Here is a 27,953-nt window from a genome sequence, read left to right as displayed (position 1 = left end):
CATCCTAAATAGGAAAAATAAAAGAGTCACAACTCAAAAATTCAATGGTAATAGCAAAAGTATTGGCACCTCTATGTAATGTACCTAATTTAACCCCTTAATGACGCGGCCCTTTTTCTTTTTCCATTTTCGTTTTTTCCTCCCCCCTTTAAAAAATCGTAACTCCTTTATTTATCCATCGACTTCACTGTATGAGGGCTTGTTTTTTGCGGGACGAGTTGTATTTTTCAATGGTGCTATTTAAAGTACCATATAATGTACTGAAAAACATTTTAAATAGAGATGAGCGAACGTACTCGTTACGAGTACTTCCGCACCCGAGCACCGCCATTTTCGAGTGCAGCAGTATTCGCGCGTAAAGATTCGGGGAGCGCCGTGGCGGCACGGGGGGTAGCAGTGGGGAGTGGGGGGGAGAGGGAGAGAGAGAGGGCTCCCCCCTGATCCCCGCTGCTACCCCCCGCACCGCCGCGCCTCTCCCCGCCCCCCAGCGCCCCCCGAATCTTTAAGCCCGAATACTGAAGTACTCGAAAATGGCGGTACTCGGGTGCGTAAGTACTCATTACGTTTGCTCATCTCTAGTTTTAAAAATTCTAAGTGGAATAAAATGAAATAAAAAGCAACATTTCGCCATCTTTTAGTGCATCTTGTTTTGTACGGCGCTCAAACAGCAAAAAAAAAAAATGACCTGATAACTTTATTCTATGGGTTGGTACGATTACTACGATACCAAACATGTATAGTTTTTTTTTTACTATACTCCTCTTTTTTTTTCCAAAGACATTTAATTTTTTTCAATTACTTTCTGCCGTCATTTTGTGCGCGCAATAACTTTTTTAATTTTTCCATCGACATAGTTTAGCAAGGGCTCATTTTTTGCGGGATGTTCTGTAGTTTCTGATAGTACCAATTTGGAGTGCATAAGACTTTTTATTGCGTTTTTTTCTGGGAGACAGGGTAACCAAAAAAGTGTATTTCTGGCGTTCTTTATTTATTTTTTCCGGACGTCGTTCACCATGCGGGAAAAATAATGCGCTGCTTTGATAGTTCGGACTTTTACGGACGCGGCGATACCAAATACATATTTTTTATTTATTATTTAGATTTTTTAACAATAGATATGGCAAAAGGGGGTGATTTAAACTTTTGCAACTTTTTTTTTTCAATTAAAAAAAACTTTGATTTTTATTTTTCCATTACTTTGAAGTCCCCCTGAGGGACTTTAATATGCGATGCATTGATCGCTCCTGATGTATGACGTAATGCTATAACTATATCATACTGCTTTTTGACAGGCAGTCTATCGAGCCACCCCACGGGGATGGCTTGATAGGCAGTCTGTTAAGGCAGCCCTGGGGCCTTTCATTAGGCCCTTGGCTGCCATGACACCTGCACGGCTCCCCCGATCTCACCGATGTTCGGGAGATTTAAATGCCGCTGTCAGAACTGACAGCAGCATTTAAATGGTTAATAGCCGCGATCGGCCGCGGGTGTCAGCTGTTATAAACAGCTGACGCCCGCACTGTATGAAGAGAGGTTGCTACGCAACCTCTCTTCATACATACCCCGACATACCATGACGTACCGGTACGTCATTGGTCATGAAGGGGTTAATTCTCTAACTTCTCATGTCGTACAAGCATAAACTTTGGCACGAACATTCTTTATGTCCTAAATAGGAAAAGTAAAGGGGTCACAACTTGATTATTTAATGCTAAGTGCAAAAGTATTGGCACTCCTATGTAATGTAACTTCCCGATGTTGTATAAGCTTGAAATTAGCGCAAGCATTCTTTACATCCTAAAGGCCTCGGTCACACGGGCGATTTTTCGTGCGATATGCGTATGCGCATGCGATCGCCGATTTTATAGAACCATTGCTTTGCAATGGTATCGGACACATGAGCGCTTTTTATGCGCTCGTCCAATTAATTATAGAACAGAAATAGCAGATCGCGCCTATCTGCGATCTGCGATTCCTGTTCTCTATATGTGCTTAATAGGACCGGCGGCAGCAGCGCCGACCCCATTGACAACATATACTAGACAAATCATTCTCCTCTGCCACAGCTGTAACAGCTGTGGCAGAGAAAAATGATGGTTGCCCATTGATTCAATGGAGCCGGCAATACAGCCGGCTCCATTGAAAGCAATGGGCTGCCGGCGATCGCAGGATGAATTTTCGGGAAGGGCTTAAAAATATAAGCCCTTCCCTGAAAATCATCCAAAAATGTGTAAAAAGTAAAAAAAAATATATACTCACCTTCTCCCGGCAGACGGAGTTCAGCTGCAGCCGGCCGGCAGTTCTCCTGAACTGCTGTGTGTATTATTCAGCAGCCGGGGATTTAAAATCCCCGCCTGCTGAATGAGCTGCCTCTGATTGGTCACAGCCCTCACCAATCAGAGGCAGCTCTCACTCACCCATTCATGAATGGGCGAGTGAGTGCTGCCTCTGATTGGCTCAGCGCAGGGACCAATCAGGGGCAGCTCTCAGCTGTCATTCAATAGCTGAGAGCTGCCCCTGATTGGTCCCTGCGCTGAGCCAATCAGAGGCAACACTCACTCACCCATTCATGAATTCATAAATTGGTGAGTGACAGCTGCCTCTGATTGGTGAGGGCTGTGACCAATCAGAGGCAGCTCATTCAGCAGGCGGGGATTTTAAATCCCCGCCTGCTGAATACTATTCACAGCAGTTCAGGAGAACTGCCAGCCGGCCGCGGCTGAACTCCATCTGCCGGGACAAGGTGAGCATATATTTTTTTTTACTTTTTACACATTTTTGGATAATTTTCAGGGAAATTCATCCTGAGATCGCCCGCAGCCCATTGCTTTCTATGAAGCTGGCTGTATTGCCGGCTCCATTGAATTCAATGGGCTGGGCAGTGCTCCACTGCTCCGGCCCGTTTCCACTGCTGCGGCTAGGAGCAGATTTTTCGGGCGATTTTTCGGCCCCGGTCACGCGATTTGCGGATGCGCATCCGTCATGCGATCCGCAAATCGCGGCAAAAAACGCCCGTGTGACCGAGGCCATAAATAGGTAAAGTTAAAGAGGCACAACTCAATTATTCAGTGCTAAGTGCAAACGTATTGGCACCCCTGTGTAATGTACCTAATCTAAGTATCTAACTTCTCTATGTCATACAAACATGAAATGTGGCACGAGCATTCTTCAGGTCCTAAATTGGAAAAGTAAAGGGGTCACAGCTTGAAAATTCAATGCTAATTGCAAAAGAGAGTGCACTCCCATGTAATGTAACTTCCCGGTGTTGTACAAGTGTGAAATTTGGCACAAGCATTCTTTAGGTCCTAAATAGGAAAAGTAAGGTCCTAAATAAATAAAGTAAAGGGGTCACAACTCGATAATTCAATGCTAAATGCAAAAGTAAGTGCACCCCTGTATGATTAAACTTGCAGTGTCGTGCAAGCGTGAAATTTGGCGCGAGCCTTCTTTAGGTCATAATAGAGGACAGTGGGGGGGGGGGGGGACTGGCATATTCTGCAGAGGGACATGAGTACATGCAGACTGAGGAGAATCTAATGCTCCCTTTCTGTGTATACATACTTTATTCCTCTGTTCTTCTAAGGTAACATTTACTTCACAAAATTTTCCGTGTGCACAACACGTAAACACCTGTATCAAATTAATTTGGGCAAAGCCAGATACATCAGCTAGTCCTGTAAATAGTGATATGGAGCATGATGGTATAAGCTGGTTATTTACTGTATATGACTGAATTCTTTACACACAATTCAAAAATGCACAGAAACCTGCATGCTGTTTTAAAAAGTCGAATGTGTTGTTTAAATCCACATGCAGTTTCTAATAGTGTATGCAGTGTATTAAAGGCACATGGGGTTTTTGAATCCGATATGCAGTTTTTGGATGTGTTTTTTAATTGTGATTCGAAAATGCAACAAAAATTATGAATGCAGTCTAAGGGACTGCAAACTGATTTTCAAGTAGTCCAGGAAATGCGTTGTGTTTGGAAAGCCAATGCCAAGGGGCTAGATCATGTAGGTAAATTTGTTTTGCAGCTGCATGCGTCACAATTTAGATCTGGGTACAGGTAGAGGTACAGGTGTGTGTGTAAGGCAGTGGGGGGGTGGGGGACGTTGGGTGGTGAGCTGAGCTCTTGTACCAGGGCCCCAGAGTCTTTAACTTATGCCCCTGCTGTAATTAACTTACTTTGAGCACATTTTTCCTTCTTTGGACTAATTCTAATATACTTTCTTCCTGTATAGATCGCTGTACTGTACAGTAGTGTCAGACTACAATCTCATCCTGTACTCTGGTCTTATCTTCTGTACAGCTCATCCGAGATCCCTGAAGTCTCAGTGTCGTATTGCTATAAGAAGGCGGCTGAAACACGTGGGGAAGCTTCGTCTCATCGACCAGATAGACATCCCTGATCAGCTGGTGAAATACTTACAGCACCACAATGAGTTTGATGACATAAAGAAGCTGCCAAGATGTTATGAGCGACATGGTTATCATCGTGCCGATGTAAAGCTTTAATTTTAGGCAATTTAGTCACTGGATATTCCTAGAGGTTCTCTCAGTTACCTCTGGATCGAGGGGGTTTTACCAGCAAATACATTTATGCCGTATGTTCAGGATTAGGCAGCCCTCTCCACTTTTATCTCTGTCTGAATATGGGGGCTGTCTGACCCCACAGAACGGGTTTCAGGGGGCTCTGTACTCTCATGAGGTGAAGGTCATAAAAGTGTGACTCTCACCTATCAGGCAAAATGAAAAAGCTAGAAATCCCTGATCAGCTGGTGGAATACTTAGAGTACCACAATATGCCGTATAGCCCAGAGAAACTGGCACGATATTATGGCCTATATCCTCCGGTAGTTATTAATGTGAAGCTTTTATTTTAGGCATGGTTAGTTACTGGATATTCCTAGAGGTTCTCTCAGTTACCACTGGATAGAGGGGGTTTTACCACTAAATACATTTATGCCGTATCTTCAGGATTAGGCAGTCCTCTCCAGTTCTATCCCTGCCTGAATATGGAGGCTCTCTGACCCCGCAGAACAGGTGTCAGAGGTCTCTGTATTCCCAGTAGGTGAGGGTCCCATAAGTGGGAATCCCACCTATCCGACGTTTATGGCACATCTTTGGTGTCTTTTGATACAGTTGTATAGTGTATGCTTTGATATATTCACTAATGATCCCTGCACATTTAATAACAGTAAGGCTAAATTCACACAGGCGTAAATTGGCCCTGTTTTCACAGCCTGGCTGATATATGTCACCCATCTGAGGCATTGGCTTACATTGCCTCAGTTCAGATGGCCATTTTGCTGGTGCATAAAAACAGCCGACATAGCGCATAGTTCTGGACCTATCTTTCCCGGCGGGAATACACCTGTCCAATTGACTCCTGTGGGAGCCTATGGGAGCTGCCTGGAAAAAGGAAGGTGAGAGGGAGTTTAGCAGTGGCTCTGTTAAACTCCCTCCCCTTCCCTTCTCCTCTATGCCCCTTCTCTAGCTGTGGGCAAAGGGAGGGGTGGGACAGGGTGGGTGAGTAGCACCCTGCCTGCTCCTATTGCTGGCAGGTGGCAAGGGGCAGAGATGGGGCAGAAGTTTAGAAAACTAGCTCCCGCCCAGTCCAACCCCCACCATTGCTAGGAGCGAGTAAGGGGCGGAGAAAGGGAGGGAGTTTAGCAGAGCTAAACTCTCTCCCTCTGCCCGACAGCATTCCGGGTGCAGCGTATACATGTCACCCCTGCGCTGTCTGAACAGATGCATAAACAGGAGATGCACCTATTACTCGGTCACGGCTACCTCTCGTTCACGTGATTTTCGGCCGCACTGTGGCTGTCGCACAGCCAGCCAAAAATCATCGCACCTGTGTGAATGAAGCCTAAGGCATACAATGTTACGGCTGTATAGTTCTGTACTTTTGCCATTGATTCCCATTGAAAGAACATACAACACTTTTCTTTCCGTATACTCTTATACTCCATAGCACAGATTTTAAATACAGTTTAGAGAAAGCGACACCGAAGAATACCAGCCAAATGTACACTAAAAGTCACTCTTATGACATGTGTTTGGCTACAGATAGCCTGCAGGTATGTTAGGTATTTATACCAGAATGTCTGCATGCATGATGCAAACGTGGAGTAAATCTAGTCTGAGATTATCTTTAACATAAGATGTCATGTTTCTTCTCACTTCACATCTTTGTCTGTCAATATATCTAGTAGTACTACCCCATTTCCCCCAAAATAAGACAGGATCTTATATTAATTTTTGCTCCAAAATATTTCTTTTTTACATGTATAGCTACCTGGACACTATTTAAAAATCATGCTAGGGTTTTTTTCGAGGCAGGTCTTATTTTCAGGGAAACGGGGTTGTTGTACGATTTCCACCTGTTTTTCTTTCTGTTTGTCTATGGGTCAATGCAGACGGCCGGGTTGGATCCCGCCGCAAGATTCTCGCAGAGAGATGCTCCCTGTGCCCCTGCACTGACGGGCAGCTCACCTCCTCCTGGCATCTTGTCTCTGCTCTGCTATGTGCCGGAGCATCACCAGTGACATTTCTGTGCGGGCCTCCGCGATTTGTTTACCGCACAAGTTATTACGCGGTCAAATAGCGGCTGCCTGCATAGGATTGCGTGCACACATGCAATCCTATGGCAGCGTGCACAGGCGAAAATTCTGCAGCACATCCCGCCACGGAACTTCCGCCCATCTGCATTCACCCTACCAGCTGGTATCAACTTAATAAATGTCTGCTTTGTTCCTCAGAATTGGTTCTTTGGAGCCGGTTTTAAATACGAACCAGAACCACCAGACATGTGACCCAGAGTGACTGCTCATGGTAACCACTGCAGAAGAGGAAGATGATGATGAAGACAAGCCAAAGAATCCCTAACTTACTGTGCACATCCTATAATACTGCCTTTACCTTCTTATCTAATCCTGCATTTATTGTGGACTGATGACAATAAGATCACACAAAGCTACAATGCTTGTCAGCAATCACCACCTAAATAAAGGGGCGCACCAAGACTCCTAGCTGGAGAACATGAACAAGTGTATTATTTAGAGTCGTTGACAGCCTAGACATGTTGCGAGGTTTCTTAACACTTTCATGGCATATTCACAGGACATGCCATGAAAGTCTGATGGCTACAAAGTTGCACAAACAGAGTTACTGAAACAGCTGATCTTTCTGTATTGCACAGTTTGCATAACTCCTGTTGACTTCTATAGGAAACAGCATAGTGAAGCCTGCTTGGCTGTACTTCTAAGTCCTGACCACCTGGGACCTACATCTATCAGATTTGCATATAGCCACAGAATATGCAATGAAAGTCCCAGAAGGGAATACCCCAACAAAGGGTCAGACATTGAATCACAGGCAAAAAAATACTTCCAAGAGATGGCTGTTGAAAGGGAGTTAATTTTCATTTTTTTCCTATGGAGCATTGCCAATAAAACTGCACACACAACTGGGTCTACTTACTTAGAACCAGAACTGTTCGCCCTCCTCCCAAGTCCTTCCCACAGCTCGGAGACACTAATATCTCTAGGAACATTCTTGCCTGGTCATCAGGCTGTGTAAAAGCCCATAAAGAAAGTGACCTGGCCAGGATGGGGTATATGTCCTACAATAGAGAACTTGGAAAGATAAAAATCAAAATTAATGTCTAGTAGTTAAACATATAGCAGATATTTGAGCTGGTTGGAGGAAGAGTACTGGAACATAAAGTTGACACATGGAGGTCAATTCTCATGTCCTATGGTGGTAGTGACTGACAGAGCTAGGTGACTATAGAAATTATGTTAGCAATATGACAATCATAAGAAAACAAGAAAATAATGTATGTCTGTCTGAACTAGGCCCTGGACTGCTACAGTAACCCATCCGCACCTTGCCATTGCTTGTTAGGGGAACGACAATGGGGCAATTGAGAGCTCACTGGATAATGTCATGGATGTCACAGTTGTCAAAGCCACTGTATTTATGCTGAGAGTGAGTGTCAACTGGGTATGGAGTGGGTTTCGCTGTCGAGTCTGCTCCATAGTTACTGTATGGCCTATGTTACACATTTCTGTCATATGTAGCTAATGGAATGATGTCTATGTTCACCTTCACAATGAGATTATTTTTATTGCCCCAATATATATAAAATGAAAAATGAAACAACTTTGCAAAAAGTATCACAAATTTCCTATTGTCTTACTTGTACAGCTCCAGTGCAGAACGGTGTGTCTCCATGGTAACAGACAACAAAGCCTTTATTGTCTGATTCTGCCATCATACTCTCAGCAATCCGACCCTCTACATCCTTCTAACTGAATAAATGTATGACTAGCATAAAGTTGGGAACAGATGGAAGTGAGTCTGAGTGCAGGAGGACTGGAGAACATACATCCTGGAAATATATACAATAAAGGAATTGGTTCCACCACATCAATAACCTCACAACAGGAATAATGGGGCTTTTCAATGATATTCACTGCTGTACATATATACACACGCAGAATATGTTACTCTCTCAATAAAGGTTGGAATCACTGGAAATTTCTGGTGTGTTGGTCGCTCTCTTGTGTGCAGTCATTCTTCTATCTAAAGCATTATTTTTTGCATGGTTAGAAATTAAATTAGGACATCTAAGGGTGCATTTACATGGGACAATCTGCTGGGCAACAGATACCTGACAGTTCATCTTAGTGAGAATTGTTTCTGATTTCGTATCTGCATCGCGACACGGGAAAAAATTGCGGCAGGTCCTATCTTTGGGCATTCCCACGGAATGCCTTGCCCATTGTTATCAATGGGTCTAGTAAAAACATTGCACAGTGTTGGAATCACTGGAAATTTTTGGTGTTTTGGTCGCTCTCTTGTGTGCAGTCATTCTTCTATCTAAAGCATTATTTTTTGCACGTTTAGAAATAAAATTAGGACATCTTAGGGCTCAGTCACACGGGCGTTTTAACATGCCAGACCCCTGTAACATTTCTGTAGCAAGAGTATAGGCGGACCCCGGTAACATTTCTGTAGCAAGAGTATAGGCGGACCCCGGTAACATTTTTGTAGCAAACGTATAGGCGAACTGCTCAAACCATTAAGTAGAAACTGCACAGGCGGAAGCCAGAAACACTTCTGTAGCAAAAGTATAGGCGGACCCCAGTAACATTTCTGTAGCAAAAGTATAGGCGGACCCCAGTAACATTTCTGTAGCAAAAGTATAGGCCAACCCCTGTAACATTTCCGTAGCAAGAGTATCGGCGGACCCCTGTGACATTTCTGTAGCAAAAGTATAGGCGAACCCCTCAAACCCTCAGTAGAAACTGCATAGGTGGACCCCAGAAACATTTCTGTAGCAAGAGTATAGGCGGACCCCAGTAACATTTCTGTAGCAAAAGTATAGGCAGACCCCTGTAACATTTCTGTAGCAGGAGTATAGGTGGACCCCAGTAACATTTCTATAGCAAGAGTATAGGCGGACCCCAGTAAGATTTCTGTAGCAAAAGTATAGGGAGACCCCTGTAACATTTCTGTAGCAAAAGTATAGGCAGACCCCTGTAACATTTCTGTAGCAAAAGTATAGGGAGACCCCTGTAACATTTCTGTAGCAAAAGTATAGGCAGACCCCAGTAACATTTCTCTAGCAAAGTGTAGGCAGACCCCTGTAACATTTCTGTAGCAAGAGTATAGGCGGACCCCGGTAAGATTTCTTTAGCAAGATATAGGCGGACCCCAGTAAGATTTCTGTAGCAAAAGTATAGGGAGACCCCTGTAACATTTCTGTAGCAAAAGTATAGGCAGACCCCAGTAACATTTCTGTAGCAAAGTTATAGGCAGACCCCTGCAACATTTCTGTAGGAAGAGTATAGGCGGACCCCAGTAACATTTGTCTAGCAAGAGTATAGGTGGACCCCAGTAACATTTCTGTAGCAAAAGTATCGGCGGACCGCAGTAACATTTCTATAGCAAGAGTATAGGTGTACCCCAGTAACATTTCTGTAGCAAAAGTATAGGGAGACCCCAGTAACATTTCGCAGCAAACGTATAGGTAGACCCCAGTAACATTTCTGTAGCAAAGTCATAGGCAGACCCCTGTAACATTTCTGTAGCAAAGTTATAGGCGGACCCCAGTAACATTTCTATAGCAAGAGTATAGGCAGACCCCAGTAACATTTCTGTAGCAAGAGTATAGGCAGACCCCTGTAACATTTATGTAGCAGAAGTATAGGCAGACCCCTGTAACATTTCTGTAGCAGGAGTATAGGTGGACCCCAGTAACATTTCTATAGCAAGAGTATAGGCGGACCCCAGTAAGATTTCTGTAGCAAAAGTATAGGGAGACCCCTGTAACATTTCTGTAGCAAAAGTATAGGCAGACCCCTGTAACATTTCTGTAGCAAAAGTATAGGGAGACCCCTGTAACATTTCTGTAGCAAAAGTATAGGCAGACCCCAGTAACATTTCTCTAGCAAAGTGTAGGCAGACCCCTGTAACATTTCTGTAGCAAGAGTATAGGCGGACCCCGGTAAGATTTCTTTAGCAAGATATAGGCGGACCCCAGTAAGATTTCTGTAGCAAAAGTATAGGGAGACCCCTGTAACATTTCTGTAGCAAAAGTATAGGCAGACCCCAGTAACATTTCTGTAGCAAAGTTATAGGCAGACCCCTGCAACATTTCTGTAGGAAGAGTATAGGCGGACCCCAGTAACATTTCTCTAGCAAGAGTATAGGTGGACCCCAGTAACATTTCTGTAGCAAAAGTATCGGCGGACCGCAGTAACATTTCTATAGCAAGAGTATAGGTGTACCCCAGTAACATTTCTGTAGCAAAAGTATAGGGAGACCCCAGTAACATTTCGTAGCAAACGTATAGGTAGACCCCAGTAACATTTCTGTAGCAAAGTCATAGGCAGACCCCTGTAACATTTCTGTAGCAAAGTTATAGGCGGACCCCAGTAACATTTCTATAGCAAGAGTATAGGCAGACCCCAGTAACATTTCTGTAGCAAGAGTATAGGCAGACCCCTGTAACATTTATGTAGCAGAAGTATAGGCAGACCCCTGTAACATTTCTTAATCAAGAGTGTAGGCGAACCCCTGAAACATTGGTTTACCAAGAGTATAGGCGAACACCTGAAAAAAATTGGTGTTCCAAAAGTACAAGTGCACCCCTGAAAAATTGCTCAAACGCGAGGGCAAGTGAAACCCATCAACATTTTTTAAAGATATAGCTCGCTGTTGCTTAATTTGTATCAAAGCCTGGAGGCAGCCCTGTGAAAAAAATTAGTTTCTTTTAAAGTATCAATACTTTTGAAACTTTGAAAAATTGTAAAACACTTTTAAACAGAGCCTTTTGGGCCACAGAAAAATTGGCAGTTCAGCGTGCTGACATGCTGTTTTAGGAGGAGGAATAGGAGGAGGAGTAATAATATCCGAGAGTGATTGACAAAGCTAATTCCCCCTTTTTTTGTGGTGATAGAGGATGCATTTTTCTCCTGTTGCAGCGAAACGAATCATTAGGTTATGCTGCTCTCCGCCGGTGGAGAAGAGGAGTCTGGGGAAATCCAGCCTTTGTTCATCTTTATGAGTAGAAGCATGTCGGCACTGGCAGTTGACAGGCGGGTACACTTATCCGTGATGATTCCAGCAGCTGCACTAAACAACCTCTCTGACAAGACGCTAGCGGCAGGGCAGGCCAGCACCTCCAGGGTGTACAGCGCAAGTTCGTGCTACTTGTCCAGCTTTGACACCCAATAGTTGTATGGAGCAGAGGCATCACAGAGGACGGTGGTATGATCGGCTACGTACTCCCTCACCATCTTTTTACAGTGCTCCCTCTGACTCAGCCTTGACTGGGGAGTGGTGACACAGTCTAGCTGGGGAGCCATAAAGCTAGCAAAGGCCTTGGAGAGTGTTCCCCTGCCTGCGCTGGACATGCTGCCTGAAACCCGCTCCTTCTCTGCTACTTGTTACTCTGAACTGCCTCTTCTGACACTAGCGCTGTCAGATTGGAACTTTAGCATCACTTTTTCCACCAGGGTCCTGTGGTATTGCATCACTCTTAAACCCCTTTCCTCTTTGGGAATGAGAGTGGAAAGGTTCTTCTTATACCGTGGGTCAAGAAGGGTGTACACCCAGTAATCCGTGTTGGCCAGAATGCGTCTAACGCGAGGGTCACGGGAAAGGCAGCCTAACATGAAGTCAGCCATGTGTGCCAGGGTCCCAGTACGCAACACATCGCTGTCCTCTCACTAGGAGGATGACTTTCAGGATCCTCCTCCTCTTCCTCCTCCTCTTCAGCCCATACGTGCTGAACAGATGAGAGGCAAGAAGCATGGGTACCTTCTGCAGTGTGGCCAGCTGTCTCTTCCCCTCCTCCTCCTTCTCCAAAACGCGCTGAGATATAGACATGAGGGTGGTCCGACTATCAAGCGACATACTGTCATTCCCCGTCTCCTGTTCCAACCGCAAAGCGTCGGCCTTTATGCTTAGCAGCGAACTTCTCAGCAGGCAAAGCAGCGGGATGGTAACACTAATGATTGCTGCATCGCCGCTCACCATCTGGGTAGACTCCTCAAAGTTTCCAAAGACCTGGCAGATATCTGCCATTCATGCCCACTTCTCAGTAAAGAATTGCGGAGGCTGACTACCACTCCGCTGCTCATGTTGCAGCTGGTATTCCACTATTGCTCTATGCTGCATGTACAGCCTGGCCAACATGTGCAGCATAGAATTCCAGCGTGTGGACACGTCGCACAGCAGTCGGTGCTCTGGCAGCTGAAATAGACGTTGCAGGGTCCTCGGGGTGGCAGTGTCCGTGGTGGACTTGCGGAAATGTGCGCAGACGTGGCGCACCTTGCCGAGCAGGTCAGACAAGTGGGGGTAGTTTTTCAGAAACCACTGAACCACCAGAGTGAAGATGCGGGCCAGGCATGGCACGTGTGTGAGGCTGCCGAGCTGCAGAGCCACCACCAGGTTACGTAAAACGAAGTATGAATAAAAACAAAAGTTCAGACAGCGCCAACGGATAGTGAGCAGGTTCTCCGATATACTCCTTTCCTATCCTCCGTGAGGAGGAGAGCTGCAATGACAGTGCGGGGGAACTCTCGCCAGGAGAGTGATCCCCCCAAAAGCAAACAAACAGCAAGTTTTTAGTGAAAAAAGTTATGCGCTCGTGGAAAGTGCAACAAAATACAAGGTGAAAGTAGAAGCAGACCGTTTAGTAAGATCCTCACAGGCGCAGAAGGTATTTGCAGCGAGCCAGGTTACTTTTTCAATTTTATTTCTCAGATAAAATTACAATTTGACCAACAGGTTACGGCTGTTGTCACACACGACCATGCCTGGTTGGAGGCTCAGCCAGAAGTCGGTCTATTCTGTAAGACCCTGCAGCAGCTCGGGGGCCATGTGCCTCTTGTCACCTAAGCTGATTAGTTTCAGCATGGCTTGTTGACGCTTGCCCACCGCTGTGCTGCCGCGCCGCACGCTACCGACTGCTGGCAACATGCTCACACTTCTTAATTGAGAGGTAGAGGTGGCAGAGGAGGAGGAGGAGGAGGGTTTGGGGGAGGTGGCATAAAACGCTGCAGTTACCAGCACCGAAGTAGGACCTGCTATTCTGGGTGAGGGTAGGACGTGAGGTCCCAGGCTCTGACTCGGTCCCAGCCTCCACCAGGTTCACCCAATGTGCCATCAGGGAGATAGAGTGGCCCTGCCCGCCAGTACTTGTCCACGTGTCTGTGGTTAAGTGGACCTTCCCAGTAGCCGCGTTGGTGAGGGCATGATTTATGTTGCGGGAGACGTGCTGGTGTAGGGCTGGGACGGCACACTGGGAAAAATAGTGGCGACTGGGGACCGAGTAGCACAGGACATGTTTTTGAAAGCCTCTGTTTCCACAAGCCTGTACGGCAGCATCTCTAGGCTGATTAGTTTGGCAATGTGCACGTTTAAAGCTTGTGCATGCGGGTGGGTGGCGGCGTATTTGCGCTTTCGCTCCAACGCTTGTGTTAGCGACAGCTGAATTCTGCGCTGAGAGACGTTGCCGGATGGAGTGGAAGATGGTGGAGGAGAGGGTGTGGGTGCAGGCCAGGAGATGCTCGTGCCTGTATCTTGGGAGGGGGATTAGTTCTGTGTGGCAGGTTGGGGCACAGGGGAAGAGGCAGTGGTGTGACCCGGAGGCGGTGAATGGCCTTCGTCCCACCTTGTGGGGTGCTCGGCCATCATATGCCTGCGCATGCTGGTGTTGGTGAGGCTGGTAGTGGTAGCTTCCCGGCTGATCTTGGTGCGACACAGGTTGCACACCACTGTTTGTCGGTCGTCCGTGCTCTCACTAAAAAGCATCCACATCTTTGAACACCTAGCCCTCTGCCCGGAGGATTGCTGTGAGGGGATGCTTTGGGAAACAGTTGGGGGATTCTTCGCTCTGGCCCTGCCTCTACCCCTGGCCACTCCACTGCCTCTTCCAACCTGTCCTGCTGCTGCACTTGCCTCCCCCTCTGAAGCCCTGTCCTCAGTAGGCTTAGCAAACCAGCTGAGGTCAGTCACCTCATAGTCCAGCCTCATCACTTTCCAAAGGTTGGGCATCGGTCACGACAAACTCCTCAGGTGAGAGAGGAACCATTTTTTCCCACACATGGCAGGGACCCGGGAACAGTTCCTGGGAGTCTGCCTGCTCAGAATATGCCATTTTCATGGAGTGAGGAGGCTGGGAGGAAGGAGGAGCAGCCAGAGGATTCAGAGTTGCAGTCCCTAGGGCGGAAGTAGTGGACTGCGTAGAAGACTGGGCGGTCAATACATTGCTGGACGCGTTTTTTGCCATCCATGACAGGACCTGCTCGCACTGCTCTGTTTGTAATAAAGGTCTACCACGCGCACCTGTAAATTGGGATATGAAGCTTGGGAGCCCAGAAACTTGTCTCTTCCCTAATCCCGCCCAGAAACTCTGCCTGTGCCCATACCCTCACTTGGACGCCCGCGTCCGCATCCTCGACCCTTACCCCTACTACTCATCATGGCGGATAAGAATAGAACAGGGCCCAAATAATTTTCTCCACTGTACAGCACTGACAACTGTGGCTTAATTCATCGCACACAGAGACTTGTAGATAGTGGAGGCTCTATGCTGTGACTTGAAAAAATTAACCCTCTGTCTTGCGCTGATACCTAGGCGTAATTTACTACTCGCAGAGACTTGTAGATAAGAGAGGCTGTATAGTGTGGGAGAAGACTCTAAAGCCAGCGGATAGTGCTGGTAACTGCGGCTATCTCAACCCACCGTGGAAAGAGTATTGTGAGACGCTCTGCACAGCGGCAGAGCTGAAATACTTTGCAGTGGCCCAGGAAATATTACAGTACTGTTTAGCAGTGCAGTGAGACCTCTGTATAACTGAAATAGTTTGCAGTAGGCTAGGAAATGTTAAAGTGCAGTTTCACGGTGAGAGCTGGTTGTATGGCACTGCAGGCTGAGAACACTATTACAGAAATGCGGGGAACAGGCCTAGATGCGTAATACAAAAGTTGGTGCACTACTGCTCCCAGCCAGCCACAACTCTAAAGCACACAGTCAGATGTAGCTCTAAGAAGAAGCGTTGGGGTTCTTGCACGGAGGATCAGGACTGTATAACTTTCCCTATAGAAGTGGCTGCGTCCCTAAACTCTGCGTTATGCACTGCAGACACAGAACGGTATAACTTAAGTAGTTTGCAGTAGGCTAGGAGATGTTAGAGAGCAGTTTCACGGTGAGAGCTGGTTGTACAGCACTGCAGGCTGAGAACGCTATTACTGAAATGCTGAGAACAGGCCTAGATGCGTAATACAAAAATTGATGCACTACTGCTCCCAGCCAGCCACAACTATAATGCACACAGTGAGATGTAGCCCTAAGAAGGACCGTTGAGGTTCTTGTACAGAGGATCAGGAGGACTGTAAAACTTTCCCTATATAAGTAGCTGTGTCCCTACACTCTGCCTTATGCACTGCACACACAGAACAGTATAGCTGAAATAGCCTGCATAGCCCTAGATGTTTAAAAAAAAATTGGTGCACTAGTGCTCCCAGCCAGCCACAACAGTAATGCACACTATGAGGAGTAGCCCTAAGAAGGGCTGTCGGGGTTCTTTAAGACAGGATCCTACTCTAACACTGTCCCTATATCAGCAGCAGCACTTTCCCTAACCTCTGCCAGCATGCGTCTGAGGCGAGCTGCGGGTGGGACCAGTTTAAGTACTCGGCGGTCACCTGATCGGCCCAGCCACTCACTACTGTGGGGGGGGGGGGGGTAAGGGCTGGCACGTCCCAGCAGGAAGTGGTAATGCCTTCCCTGCATGTCTATTGGCTAGAAAATGGCGCTAAAAATGCAGGGAAGGAAATACAATCGAGTACCGCGTGGTGTTCGACTCGAGTAACGAGCATCTCGAGTACCCTAATACTGGAACGAGTATCAAGCTTGGACGAGTGTGCTCGCTCATCTCTGTTCCTGATGTTGTTTCATGCATCGCGATACTGGAAAAAAATCGCGGCATGTCCTATCTTTGGGCATTCTCACAGAATGCCTTGCCCATTGTTTTCAATGGGTCTAGTAAAAACATTGCATGGTGTGCGAGGTGAACCCGAATGGAACGTGATGCAAGGTTTCCCATTGAAAATAATAAAGATTGCTACTTGACACACAAATGCCTCACATCTACAGGGACATCGCATGTTTCCGAGTGCGATATTGCGCTGAGTTTCACGGCTCAATATCATGTCTGCCCAGGTGAAATTAGCCTTAAGCTAGTTGGACATGACCATATTTTTGGGCTGTGTGCTGTCTGTGTGCTTCCATGGGCAGCATTCTGCCCCATTAAAAGCTATGCGGCTATACAGGGTGTGGATCCAGCACAATACTGCTGTCCTATACTGAAATAACAAGAACGTACTTGACCAAGAAGGCATGGATGCCTACACAATGGTATGGCACGCGGGCCCTAGGGAACCCCAGAACATGAATTTCAATTATTTGTTATGGCCCCTGTAAGAGATAGACAGTAAAACCCGATTGCAAAGTTCAAAAGAAGCTTGTGAGAAGTAAAAAAAAAAAATGCTTTCTGTGTCTCTCTTAGTGTCGTGGGACAGCTACTATTACTGAAGTAAGGAACGTGTACCGGAAGTGGTCTCCTTCTGCTATGATAGGGGCTAGGTCATCCAGTAAAAAAAAAAGAGACACCCAAATCTGAAACCCCCAGTAGGGCATATGAAAATAGATAATCTAAATCTGTGTGGTGAGTAAGGGGTTAAAGTGTGGGAATTGTTAGACTGACAATTTTTTCTTATCACAGATCAGTTAATAATGGTGTATGAAATTAGCAATACTGATGTATGTGATAAATATAATATGATCCTGTAAGATAAGAATGAAGTGTTACATTGAATGAGATGTAGGATGGCTGCAGTTCCCTTCACATGACTTTCCCTCCTTAGCACGTCCGACCTACCAAACCAAAAAGAAATATTCCAGATGTTTTATGAATTTCATTCCAAACAAGCGTCATCTACATAAACAGCAGCTGCTTCTACAACTGCGCTCTGCTTCTGCCCAACCCATTGCCTCCTGTCCGTCACGTGGCTGTGATGTCATCCAAGGTCCTTTCAGCACGAAGAATCAGTCGGCGCAGGATCAACCTTCGGGAAATGACTCTGCGGAATGCTGGGAAGAGACTTTATTAACCTGTTCAGACTCTGAAATGAAGGAGACTTTGCTTTCATCTGAGGAGCGCAGAGATATGTAACCCATTACTTTGTATTGTACATATACGGTCACGGACATTCTGCCTCGATACAAAGTGTCATCATGGCAGGCTTTCTTAGCCCTATAAAGGAGTTGGCGCTGCATCGTAAAGCCTGCACATTAATACAGGCTTGTAAGGAAGAAGAACTACGTGCGTTACTGTCCAAGGATGAAGCCAAGAAACTTATCAGGAAAACCAGTGGGAACGTGCTAAGGCGTTGTCTTAAAGTTGCTATGGTTAACAAATATATTGAATGTATTGAAGAATTGTTAAAAGCTGGAGCCAACCCAAGGATTCTGCTTGATAGTTGCTCTGTGCCATACATACTTAATCGTCGAGGGAATGTCAGACTCCTCCAGCTGCTGTTGGAGTATGGAGCAAGCGCAGATTCTGATAAGAGTCCAGAATCAGCTAACCCCTTGTACATTGCAGCAAACCATGGAGATTTTGAATGCTTTAGAATGTTACTTCTTTATGGGGCTGACCCTGATTATAAGTGTTTCCACTATGATTCAGAAGGCGATACTCCAGATGATAGATCAGTACTAGGAATGTGTCTTAAAAAGAACTTTGAAGCCCCATTTGTGGAACTTCTCATCCAGTTTGGTGCTAATATGAACTTACCGGATATACAGAAAGCCCTTCTCGAAGTTGATAATGATGCCACAAGACTTCTGGATAGAGAAAAGGGTAATGACATCTGTTTCTTCTCAATAGAGGATATTGTATGTGAAATCTGAGATAGACCGTTGCCAGAGTTGTCTGACTGCTTATTCCTCTCTCCTCACTGAGAAGACAGGCACACTTGGTCCCTTAATGGCACTATATAGCTAACAGCAACCTACCAGGTTGATAAATGCACAATGAGGTCAGTGACTGCAGTCAAATATGATTCTATAAGCTTCAGGTAATAGATAATGCCGGGGCATTCTTTAATATACTATGGAGAGCTCCCCAGATTGCTCTTCTGTGTGGGGTCTGGAGTTCTTGCCCTGACAACTGCTTTGGTTATTTGTAATCCACAAGAAGACTAATAACGCAAATGGGTAAGAATTTTGTCAAGGGGAGAGAGTTCACATCTATTTACAACCTGAGCATCTTCTGTATATAACTATACATGTGCAGCTGGTATAAGTTAGAAATAAAGGTGAAAGCCCTCTCTGACTGACTGATAGACTGACTTACCACTAATTCTCTAACTTCCCAATGTCGTACAAACATGAAATTTGAAAGGAGCATTCTTTGGGTCGTAAATAGGAAAAGTAAATGGGTCACAACTAGATTATTCGATGCTAAGTGCAAAACTATTTGCACCCCTATGTAATGTACCTAATCTAATTCTCTAACTTCCTGGTGTCCTACAGCCATGCAATTTGGCACAAGCATTCTTTAGGTCCTAGATAGGAAAAGTAAAGACGTCACATCTCGAAAATGCAATGCTAATTGCAAAAGTATTGACACCCCTACAAAATGTACCTAATCTAATTCTCAAACTTCCCAGTGTCATACAAGCGTGAAATTAGGCACAAGGATCCTTTACATCCTAAATAGGAAAAATAAAAGAATCACAACTCAAAAATTCAATGGTAATAGCAAAAGTATTGGAACCTCTATGTAATGTACCTAATTTAACCCCTTAATGACGCGGCCCATTTCTTTTTCCATTTTCGTTTTTTCCTCCCCCCTTTAAAAAATCGTAACTCCTTTATTTATCCATCGACTTCACTGTATGAGGGCTTGTTTTTTGCGGGACGAGTTGTATTTTTCAACGGTGCTATTTAAAGTACCATATAATGTACTGAAAAACTTTTTAAAAATTCTAAGTGGAGTAAAATGAAAAAGAAAAACAACATTTCGTCATCTTTTAGTGCATCTTGTTTTGTACGGCGCACAAACAGCAAAAAAAATGACATGATAACTTTATTCTATGGGTCGGTATGATTACTACGATACCAAACATGTATAGTTTTTTTTTTTACTATACTCCTCTTTTTTTTTCTAAAGTCATTTAATTTTTTTCAATTACTTTCTGCCGTCATTTTGTGCGCGCAATAACTTTTTTTTTTTTCCATCGACATAGTTTAGCAAGGGCTCATTTTTTGCGGGATGTTCTGTAGTTTCTGATAGTACCAATTTGGAGTGCATACGACTTTTTATTGCGTTTTTTCTGGGAGACAGGGTAACCAAAAAAGTGTATTTTTGGCGTTCTTTAATTTTTTTCCGGACGTCGTTCACCGTGCGGGAAAAATAATGCACTGCTTTGATAGTTCGGACTTTTACAGACGCGGCGATACCAAATACATATTTTTAATTGATTATTTACATTTTTTAATAATAGATATGGCAAAAGGGGGTGATTTAAACTTTTGCAACTTTTTTTTTTCAATTAAAAAAACTTTATTGATTTTTTTTTTTTTTTTTACATTACTTTGAAGTCCCCTTGGGGGACTTTAATATGGGATGCTTTGATCGCTCCTGATGTATGACGTAATGCTATAGCTATATCACTGCTTTTTGACAGGCAGTCTATCGAGCCACCCCACGGGGATGGCTTGATAGGCAGTCTGCTAAGGCAGCCCTGGGGCCTTTCAATAGGCCCCTGGCTGCCATGACACCTGCACGGCTCCCCCGATCTCACCGCGCGGGGGGGGGGGGGGCTGTGCAGGACCCCCGAACATCGTTCGGAGGATTTAAATGCCGCTGTCAGAATTGACAATAGCTGATGGTTAATAGCCGCGATCGGCCGCGGGTGTCAGCTGTTATAAACAGCTGACGCCCGCACTGTATGAAGAGAGGTTGCTACGCAACCTCTCTTCATACATACCCCGACACACCATGACGTACCGGTACGTCATTGGTCATGAAGGGGTTAATTCTCTAACTTCCCATGTCGTACAAGCATAAACTTTGGCACAAACATTCTTTATGTCCTAAATAGGAAAAGTAAAGGGGTCACAACTTGATTATTTAATGCTAAGTGCAAAAGTATTGGCACTCCTATGTAATGTAACTTCCCGATGTTGTATAAGCTTGAAATTAGCACAAGCATTCTTTACATCCTAAAGGCCTCGGTCACACGGGCGATTTTTCGTGCGATATGCGCATGCGATCGCCGATTTTATAGAACCATTGCTTTGCAATGGTATCGGACACATGAGCGCTTTTTATGCGCTCGTCCGATTAATTATAGAACAGAAATCGCAGATCGCGCCTATCTGCGATCTGCGATTCCTGTTCTTCTCTATATGCGCTCAATAGGGTCGGCGGCAGCAGCGCCGACCCCATTGACAACATATACTAGACAAATCATTCTCCTCTGCCACAGCTGTAGCAGAGAAAAATGATAGTTGCCCATTGATTCAATGGAGCCAGCAATACAGCCGGCTCCATTGAAAGCAATGGGCTGCCGGCGATCGCAGGATGAATTTTCGGGAAGGGCTTAAAAATATAAGCCCTTCCCTGAAAATCATCCAAAAATGTGTAAAAAGTAAAAACAAAAATATACTCACATTCTTCCGGCAGACGGAGTTCAGCCGCAGCCGGCCGGCAGTTCTCCTGAACTGCTGTGAGTAGTATTCAGCAGCCGGGGATTTAAAATCCCCGCCTGCTGAATGAGCTGCCTCTGATTGGTCACAGCCCTCACCAATCAGAGGCAGCTCTCACTCACCCATTCATGAATGGCGAGTGAGTGCTGCCTCTGATTGGCTCAGCGCAGGGATCAATCAGGGGCAGCTCTCAGCTGTCATTCAATAGCTGAGAGCTGCCCCTGATTGGTCCCTTTGCTGAGCCAATCAGAGGCAGCACTCACTCACCCATTCATGAATTCATGAATGGGTGAGTGAGAGCTGCCTCTGATTGGTGAGGGCTGTGACCAATCAGAGGCAGCTCATTCAGCAGGCGGGGATTTTAAATCCCTGCCTGCTGAATACTACTCACAGCAGTTCAGGAGAACTGCCGGCCGGCCGCGGCTGAACTCCGTCTGCCGGGACAAGGTGAGTATTTTTTTTTTTTTTTACTTTTTACACATTTTTGGATGATTTTCAGGGAAATTCATCCTGAGATCGCCTGCAGCCCATTGCTTTCTATGAAGCCGGCTGTATTGCCGGCTCCATTGAATTCAATGGGCTGGACAGTTCTCCACTGCTGCGGCCCGTTCCAAAGGAAACGCAGCTAGGAGCAGATTTTTCGGGCGATTTTTCGGCCCCCGTCACGCGATTTGCGGATGCGCATACGTCATGCGATCCGCAAATCGCGGCAAAAAACACCCATGTGACCGAGGCCATAAATAGGTAAAGTTAAAGAGGCACAACTCAATTATTCAGTGCTAAGTGCAAACGTATTGGCACCCCTGTGTAATGTACCTAATCTAAGTCTCTAACTTCTCTATGTCATACAAACATGAAATTTGGCACGAGCATTCTTCAGGTCCTAAATTGGAAAAGTAAAGGGGTCACAGCTTGAAAATTCAATGCTAATTGCAAAAGAGAGTGCACTCCCATGTAATGTAACTTCCCGGTGTTGTACAAGTGTGAAATTTGGCACAAGCATTCTTTAGGTCCTAAATAGGAAAAGTAAGGTCCTAAATAGATAAAGTAAAGGGGTCACAACTCGATTATTTAATGCTAAATGCAAAAGTAAGTGCACCCCTGTATGATTTAACCTTGCAGTGTTGTACAAGCGTGAAATTTGGCGCGAGCCTTCTTTAGGTCATAATAGAAGACAGTGTGGGGGGGGGGGACTGGCATATTCTGCAGAGGGACATCAGTACATGCAGCCTGAGGAGAATCTAATGCTCCCTTTCTGTGTATACATACTTTATTCCTCCGTTCTTCTAAGGTAACATTTACTTCATAAAATTTTCCGTGTGCACAACACGTAAACACCTGTATCAAATTAATTTGGGCAAAGCCAGATACATCAGCTAGTCCTGTATATAGTGACATGGAGCATGATGGTATAAGCTGGTTATTTACTGTATATGACTGAATACTTTACACACACTTCAAAAATGCATCAGAAACCTGCATGCGGTTTTAAAAAGTGGAATGTATTGTTTAAATCCACATGCAGTTTCTAATAGTGTATGCAGTGTATTAAAGGCACATGTGGTTTTTGGATGTGTTTTTTAATTGTGATTCGAAAATGCAACAAAAATTATGAATGCAGTCTAAGGGACTGCAAACTGATTTTCAAGTAGTCCAGGAAATGCGTCGTGTTTGGAAAGCCAATGCCAAGGGGCTAGATCATGTAGGTCAATTTGTTTTGCAGCTGCATGCATCACAATTTAGATCTGGGTACAGGTAGAGGTACAGGTGTGTGTGTAAGGCAGTGGGGTAGGGGAAGTTGGCTGGTGAGCTGAGCTCTTGCACCAGGGCCCCAGAGTCTTTAGCTTACGCCCCTGCTGTAATTAACTTACTTTGAGCACATTTTTCCTTCTTTGGACTAATTCTAATATACTTTCTTCCTGTATAGATCGCTGTACTGTACAGTAGTGTCAGACTACAATCTCATCCTGTACTCTGGTCTTATCTTCTGTACAGCTCATCCGAGATCCCTGCAGTCTCAGTGTCGTATTGCTATAAGAAGGCGGCTGAAACAAGTGGGGAAGCTTCGTCTCATCGACCAGATAGACATCCCTGATCAGCTGGTGAAATACTTACAGCACCACAATGAGTTTGATGACATAAAGAAGCTGCCAAGATGTTGTCAGCGATCTTCTTATCCAATGGGCGATGTAAAGCTTTAATTTTAGGCAATTTAGTCACTGGATATTCCGAGAGGTTCTCTCAGTTACCACTGGATAGAGGGGGTTTTACCACTAAATACATTTATGCCGTATCTTCAGGATTAGGCAGTCCTCTCCAGTTCTATCCCTGCCTGAATATGGAGGCTCTCTGACCCCACAGAACAGGTGTCAGGGGTCTCTGTACTCCCAGTAGGTGAGGGTCCCATAAGTGGAAATCCCACCTATCCAACGTTTATGGCACATCTTTGGTGTCTTTTGATACAGTTGTATAGTGTATGCTTTGATATATTCACTAATGAACCCTGCACATTTAATAACAGTAAGGCTAAATTCACACAGGCGTATATTGGCCCTGTTTTCACAGCCTGGCTTATATATGTCACCCATCTGAGGCATTGGCTTACATTGCCTCAGTTCAGATGGCCATTTTGCTGGTGCATAAAAACAGCCGACATAGCGCATAGTTCTGGACCTATCTTTCCCGGCGGGAATACACCGGTCCAATAGACTCCTGTGGGAGCCTATGGGAGCTGCCAGGAAAAAGGGAGGTGAGAGGGAGTTTAGCAGTGGCTCTGTTAAACTCCCTCCCCTTCCCTCCTCCTCTTTGCCCCTTGCCAGCTGTGGGCAAAGGGAGGGGTGGGACAGGGTGGGTGAGTAGCATCCTGCCCGCTTCTATTGCTGGCACATGGCAAGGGGCAGAGATGGGGCAGGAGTTTAGAAAACTAGCTCCCGCCCAGTCCCACCCCCACCATTGCTAGGAGCGAGTAAGGGGCGGAGAAAGGGAGGCAGTTTAGCAGAGCTAAACTCTCTCCCTCTGCCCGACAGCATTCCGGGTGCAGCGTATACATGTCACCCCTGCGCCGTCTGAACAGATGCATAAACAGGAGATGCACCTATTACTCGGTCACGGCTGCCTCTCGTTCACGTGATTTTCGGCCGCGCTGTGGCTGTGGCAAAGCCAGCCAAAAATCATCGCACCTGTGCGAATGAAGCCTAAGGCATACAATGTTACGGCTGTATAGTTCTGTACATTTGCCATTGATTCCCATTGAAAGAACATACAACACTTTTCTTTCCGTATACTCTTATACTCCATAGCACAGATTTTAAATACAGTTTAGAGAAAGCGACACCGAAGAATACCAGCCAAATGTACACTAAAAGTCACTCTTATGACATGTGTTTGGCTACGGATAGCTTACAGGTATGTTAGATATTTATACCAGAATGTCTGCATGCATGATGCAAACGTGGAGTGAATCTAGTCTGAGATTATCTTTAACATAAGATGTCATGTTTCTTCTCACTTCACATCTTTGTCTGTCAATATATCTAGTAGTACTACCCCATTTCCCCCAAAATAAGACAGGATCTTATATTAATTTTTGCTCCAAAATATTTCTTTTTTACATGTATAGCTACCTGGACACTATTTAAAAATCATGCTAGGGTTTTTTTCGGGGCAGGTCTTATTTTCAGGGAAACGGGGTTATTGTACCATTTCCACCTGTTTTTCTTTCTGTTTGTCTATGGGTCAATGCAGACGGCCGGGTTGGATCCCGCCGCAAGATTCTCGCAGAGAGATGCTCCCTGTGCCCCTGCACTGACGGGCAGCTCACCTTCTCCTGGCATCTTGTCTCTGCTCTGCTATGTGCCGGAGCATCACCAGTGACATTTCTGTGCGGGCCTCCGCGATTTGTTTACCGCACAAGTTATTACGCGGTCAAATAGCGGCTGCCTACATAGGATTGCGTGCACACATGCTATCCTATGGCAGTGTGCACAGGCGAAAATTCTGCAGCACATCCCGCCGCGGAACTTCCGCCCATCTGCATTCACCCTACCAGCTGGTATCAACTTAATAAATGTCTGTTTTGTTCCTCAGAATTGGTTCTTTGGAGCCGGCTTTAAATACGAACCAGAAAGAATATATTTGTGACCCAGAGTGACTGCTCATGGTAACCACTGCAGAAGAGGAAGATGATGATGAAGACAAGCCAAAGAATCCCTAACTTACTGTGCACATCCTATAATACTGCCTTTACCTTCTTATCTAATCCTGCATTTATTGTGGACTGATGACAATAAGATCACACAAAGCTACAATGCTTGTCAGCAATCACCACCTAAATGAATGGTCCACCAAGACTCCTAGCTAGAGAACATGAACAAGTGTATTATTTAGAGTCGTTGACAGCCTAGACATGTTGCGAGGTTTCTTAACACTTTCATGGCATATTCACAGGATATGCCATGAAAGTCTGATGCCTACAAAGTTGCACAAACAGAGTTACTGAAACAGCTGATCTTTCTGTATTGCACAGTTTGCATAACTCCTGTTGACTTCTATAGGAAACAGCATAGTGAAGCCTGCTTGGCTGTACTTCTAAGTCCTCGCCACCTGGGACCTACATCTATCAGATTTGCATATAGCCACAGAATATGCAATGAAAGTCCCAGAAGGGAATACCCCAACAAAGGGTCAGACATTGAATCACAGGCAAAAAAAATACTTCCAAGAGATGGCTGTTGAAAGGGAGTTAATTTTCATTTTTTTCCTATGGAGCATTGCCAATAAAACTGCACACACAACTGGGTCTACTTACTAGGAACCAGAACTCTTCCCGCTCCTCCCAAGTCCTTCCCACAGCTCGGAGACACTAATATCTCTAGGAACATTCTTGCCTGGTCATCAGGCTGTGTAAAAGCCCATAAAGAAAGTGACCTGGCCAGAATGGGGTATATGTCCCACAATAGAGAACTTGGAAAGATAAAAATCAAAATTAATGTCTAGTAGTTAAACATATAGCAGATATTTGAGCTGGTTGGAGGAAGAGTACTGGGAGGTCAATTCTCATGTCCTATGGTGGTAGTGACTGACAGAGCTAGGTGACTATGGAAATTATGTTAGCAATGAGAATCATAAGAAAGCAAGAAAAACATGTATGTCTGTCTGAACTAGGCCCTGGACTGCTACGGTAACCCCTCCGCACCTTGCCATTGCTTGTTAGGGGAACGACAATGGGGCAATCGAGAGCTCACTGGATAATGTCATGGATGTCACAGTTGTCAAAGCCACTGTATTTATGCTGAGAGTGAGTGTCAACTGGGTATGGAGTGGGTTTCGCTGCCGAGTCTCTTCCATACTTACTGTATGGCCTATGTTACACATTTCTGTCATATGTAGCTAATGGAATGATGTCTATGTTCACCTTCACAAAGAGATTATTTTTATTGCCCCAATATATATAAAATGAAAAATGAAACAACTTTGCAAAACGTATCAAAAATTTCCTATTGTCTAACTTGTACAGCTCCAGTGCAGAACAGTGTGTCTCCATGGTAACAGACAACAAACCCTTTATTGTCTGATTCTGCCATCATACTCTCAGCAATCCGACCCTCTACATCCTTCTAACTGAATCAATGTATGACTAGCATAAAGTTGGGAAAAGATGGAAGGGAGTCTGAGTGCAGGAGGACTGGAGAACATACATCCTGGAAATATATACAATAAAGGAATTGGTTCCACCACATCAATAACCTCACAACAGGAATAATGGGGCTTTTCAATGATATTCACTGCTGTACATATATACACACGCAGAATATGTTACTCTCTCAATAAAGGTTGGAATCACTGGAAATTTCTGGTGTGTTGGTCGCTCTCTTGTGTGCAGTCATTCTTCTATCTAAGCATTATTTTTTGCATGTTTAGAAATTAAATTAGGACATCTAAGGGTGCATTTACATGGGACAATCTGCTGGGCAACAGATACCTGACAGTCCATCTTAGTGATAATTGTTCCTGATTAGGGATGAGCGAGCACCAAAATGCTCGGTTGCTTGTTGCTCGAGTCGAACTTTTCGTAATGCTTGAGAGCTCGTTTCGAGTAACGAACCCTATTGAAGTCAATGGGGGACTCGAGCATTTTTGTATGGGACCGATGCTCCGCATAGGTCATGACCTGTGAAACACCAGAAAACATCAGAAAGTCATGGAAACCACAGAAAAGGATAGGGAAGGGCAGGGGCAGCATGCATGGCTGCATCTGAGGCTCCCAGGTCCCACTATTAAGCCAAAATGGGGGCAAGAGTTTGGTGGTCATCCCCCTAAAAATTTACATGGGACAAACCCTCATTAGGAAGGCACACGCGCTGGCACATCTTAGGCAAGCACCGCACCACCTGTAACCAAGGACAATCACTGCCTGTGGGTGACACCGCTGCCTCCTCTCCTGGGTTACATGCTGGAATTGCAGTCCAACCCCCCCTGCATGACCCTGCGTCCACAGTGCACACAAAAGTTTCCCTGTTCATTGTTCAGTTGCCCCCATGCCACATGCTCGCTTCATAGCCACACCACCCTCATGTCTATTTATAAGCACGTACCGGATGAGGAGGAACCAGAGGCACACACTGTAGAAGGTTAGCAGGGCCAGGCAGCG

General features: G+C 45.2%; 2 protein-coding genes across 4 annotated transcripts in view; both read left to right on the top strand.

The window, feature by feature from the left end:
- The window catches only part of LOC136580809 (ankyrin repeat and SOCS box protein 12-like), a 157,926-nt gene extending 149,379 nt beyond the window's left edge, over positions 1-8,547 (top strand). Inside the window, exons 2-3 of one of the 2 annotated variants that reach the window (XM_066581665.1) lie at positions 4,310-4,503; positions 6,765-8,547. In XM_066581665.1, the coding sequence (XP_066437762.1) occupies positions 4,310-4,503; positions 6,765-6,818 (248 nt within the window). In that variant the 3' untranslated portion in view covers positions 6,819-8,547. The remainder of the gene's footprint in view (positions 1-4,309; positions 4,504-6,764) is intronic. The other variant, XM_066581666.1, reaches the window with a different exon arrangement.
- A 9,064-nt stretch (positions 8,548-17,611) lies between these two features.
- Positions 17,612-27,152, top strand: LOC136580799 (ankyrin repeat and SOCS box protein 12-like). Of its 2 annotated transcripts, none has more exons than XM_066581658.1 (3): positions 17,612-18,449; positions 23,300-23,406; positions 25,391-27,152. In XM_066581658.1, the coding sequence occupies exons 1-3, from the start codon at positions 17,822-17,824 to the stop codon at positions 25,442-25,444; spliced, it is 789 nt and encodes a 262-aa protein (XP_066437755.1). In that variant the 5' UTR covers positions 17,612-17,821; the 3' UTR covers positions 25,445-27,152. The 2 variants fall into 2 exon arrangements, with proteins under 2 accessions (XP_066437755.1, XP_066437754.1); XM_066581657.1 differs by having other exon boundaries at positions 23,300-23,493.
- The last annotated feature ends 801 nt before the right edge of the window (positions 27,153-27,953 follow it).

The sequence above is a fragment of the Eleutherodactylus coqui genome, chromosome 10 (genome assembly GCF_035609145.1).
Source record: "Eleutherodactylus coqui strain aEleCoq1 chromosome 10, aEleCoq1.hap1, whole genome shotgun sequence".
NCBI classification, from domain to species: domain Eukaryota; kingdom Metazoa; phylum Chordata; class Amphibia; order Anura; family Eleutherodactylidae; genus Eleutherodactylus; species Eleutherodactylus coqui.
Note: the sequence above shows the minus strand (reverse complement) of the source record. Positions and strands in the feature narration are given on the sequence as shown.

Coding starts and splice junctions, on each gene's coding strand:
- LOC136580799 (XM_066581657.1), top strand. CDS start 17,822: ATGGCAGGCTTTCTTAGCCCTATAAAGGAGTTGGCGCTGCATCGTAAA. Junction 18,450..23,299: donor ACTTCTGGATAGAGAAAAGG/GTAATGACATCT, acceptor TCTTCTGTACAG/CTCATCCGAGATCCCTGCAG. Junction 23,494..25,390: donor CTTCTTATCCAATGGGCGAT/GTAAAGCTTTAA, acceptor TTTGTTCCTCAG/AATTGGTTCTTTGGAGCCGG.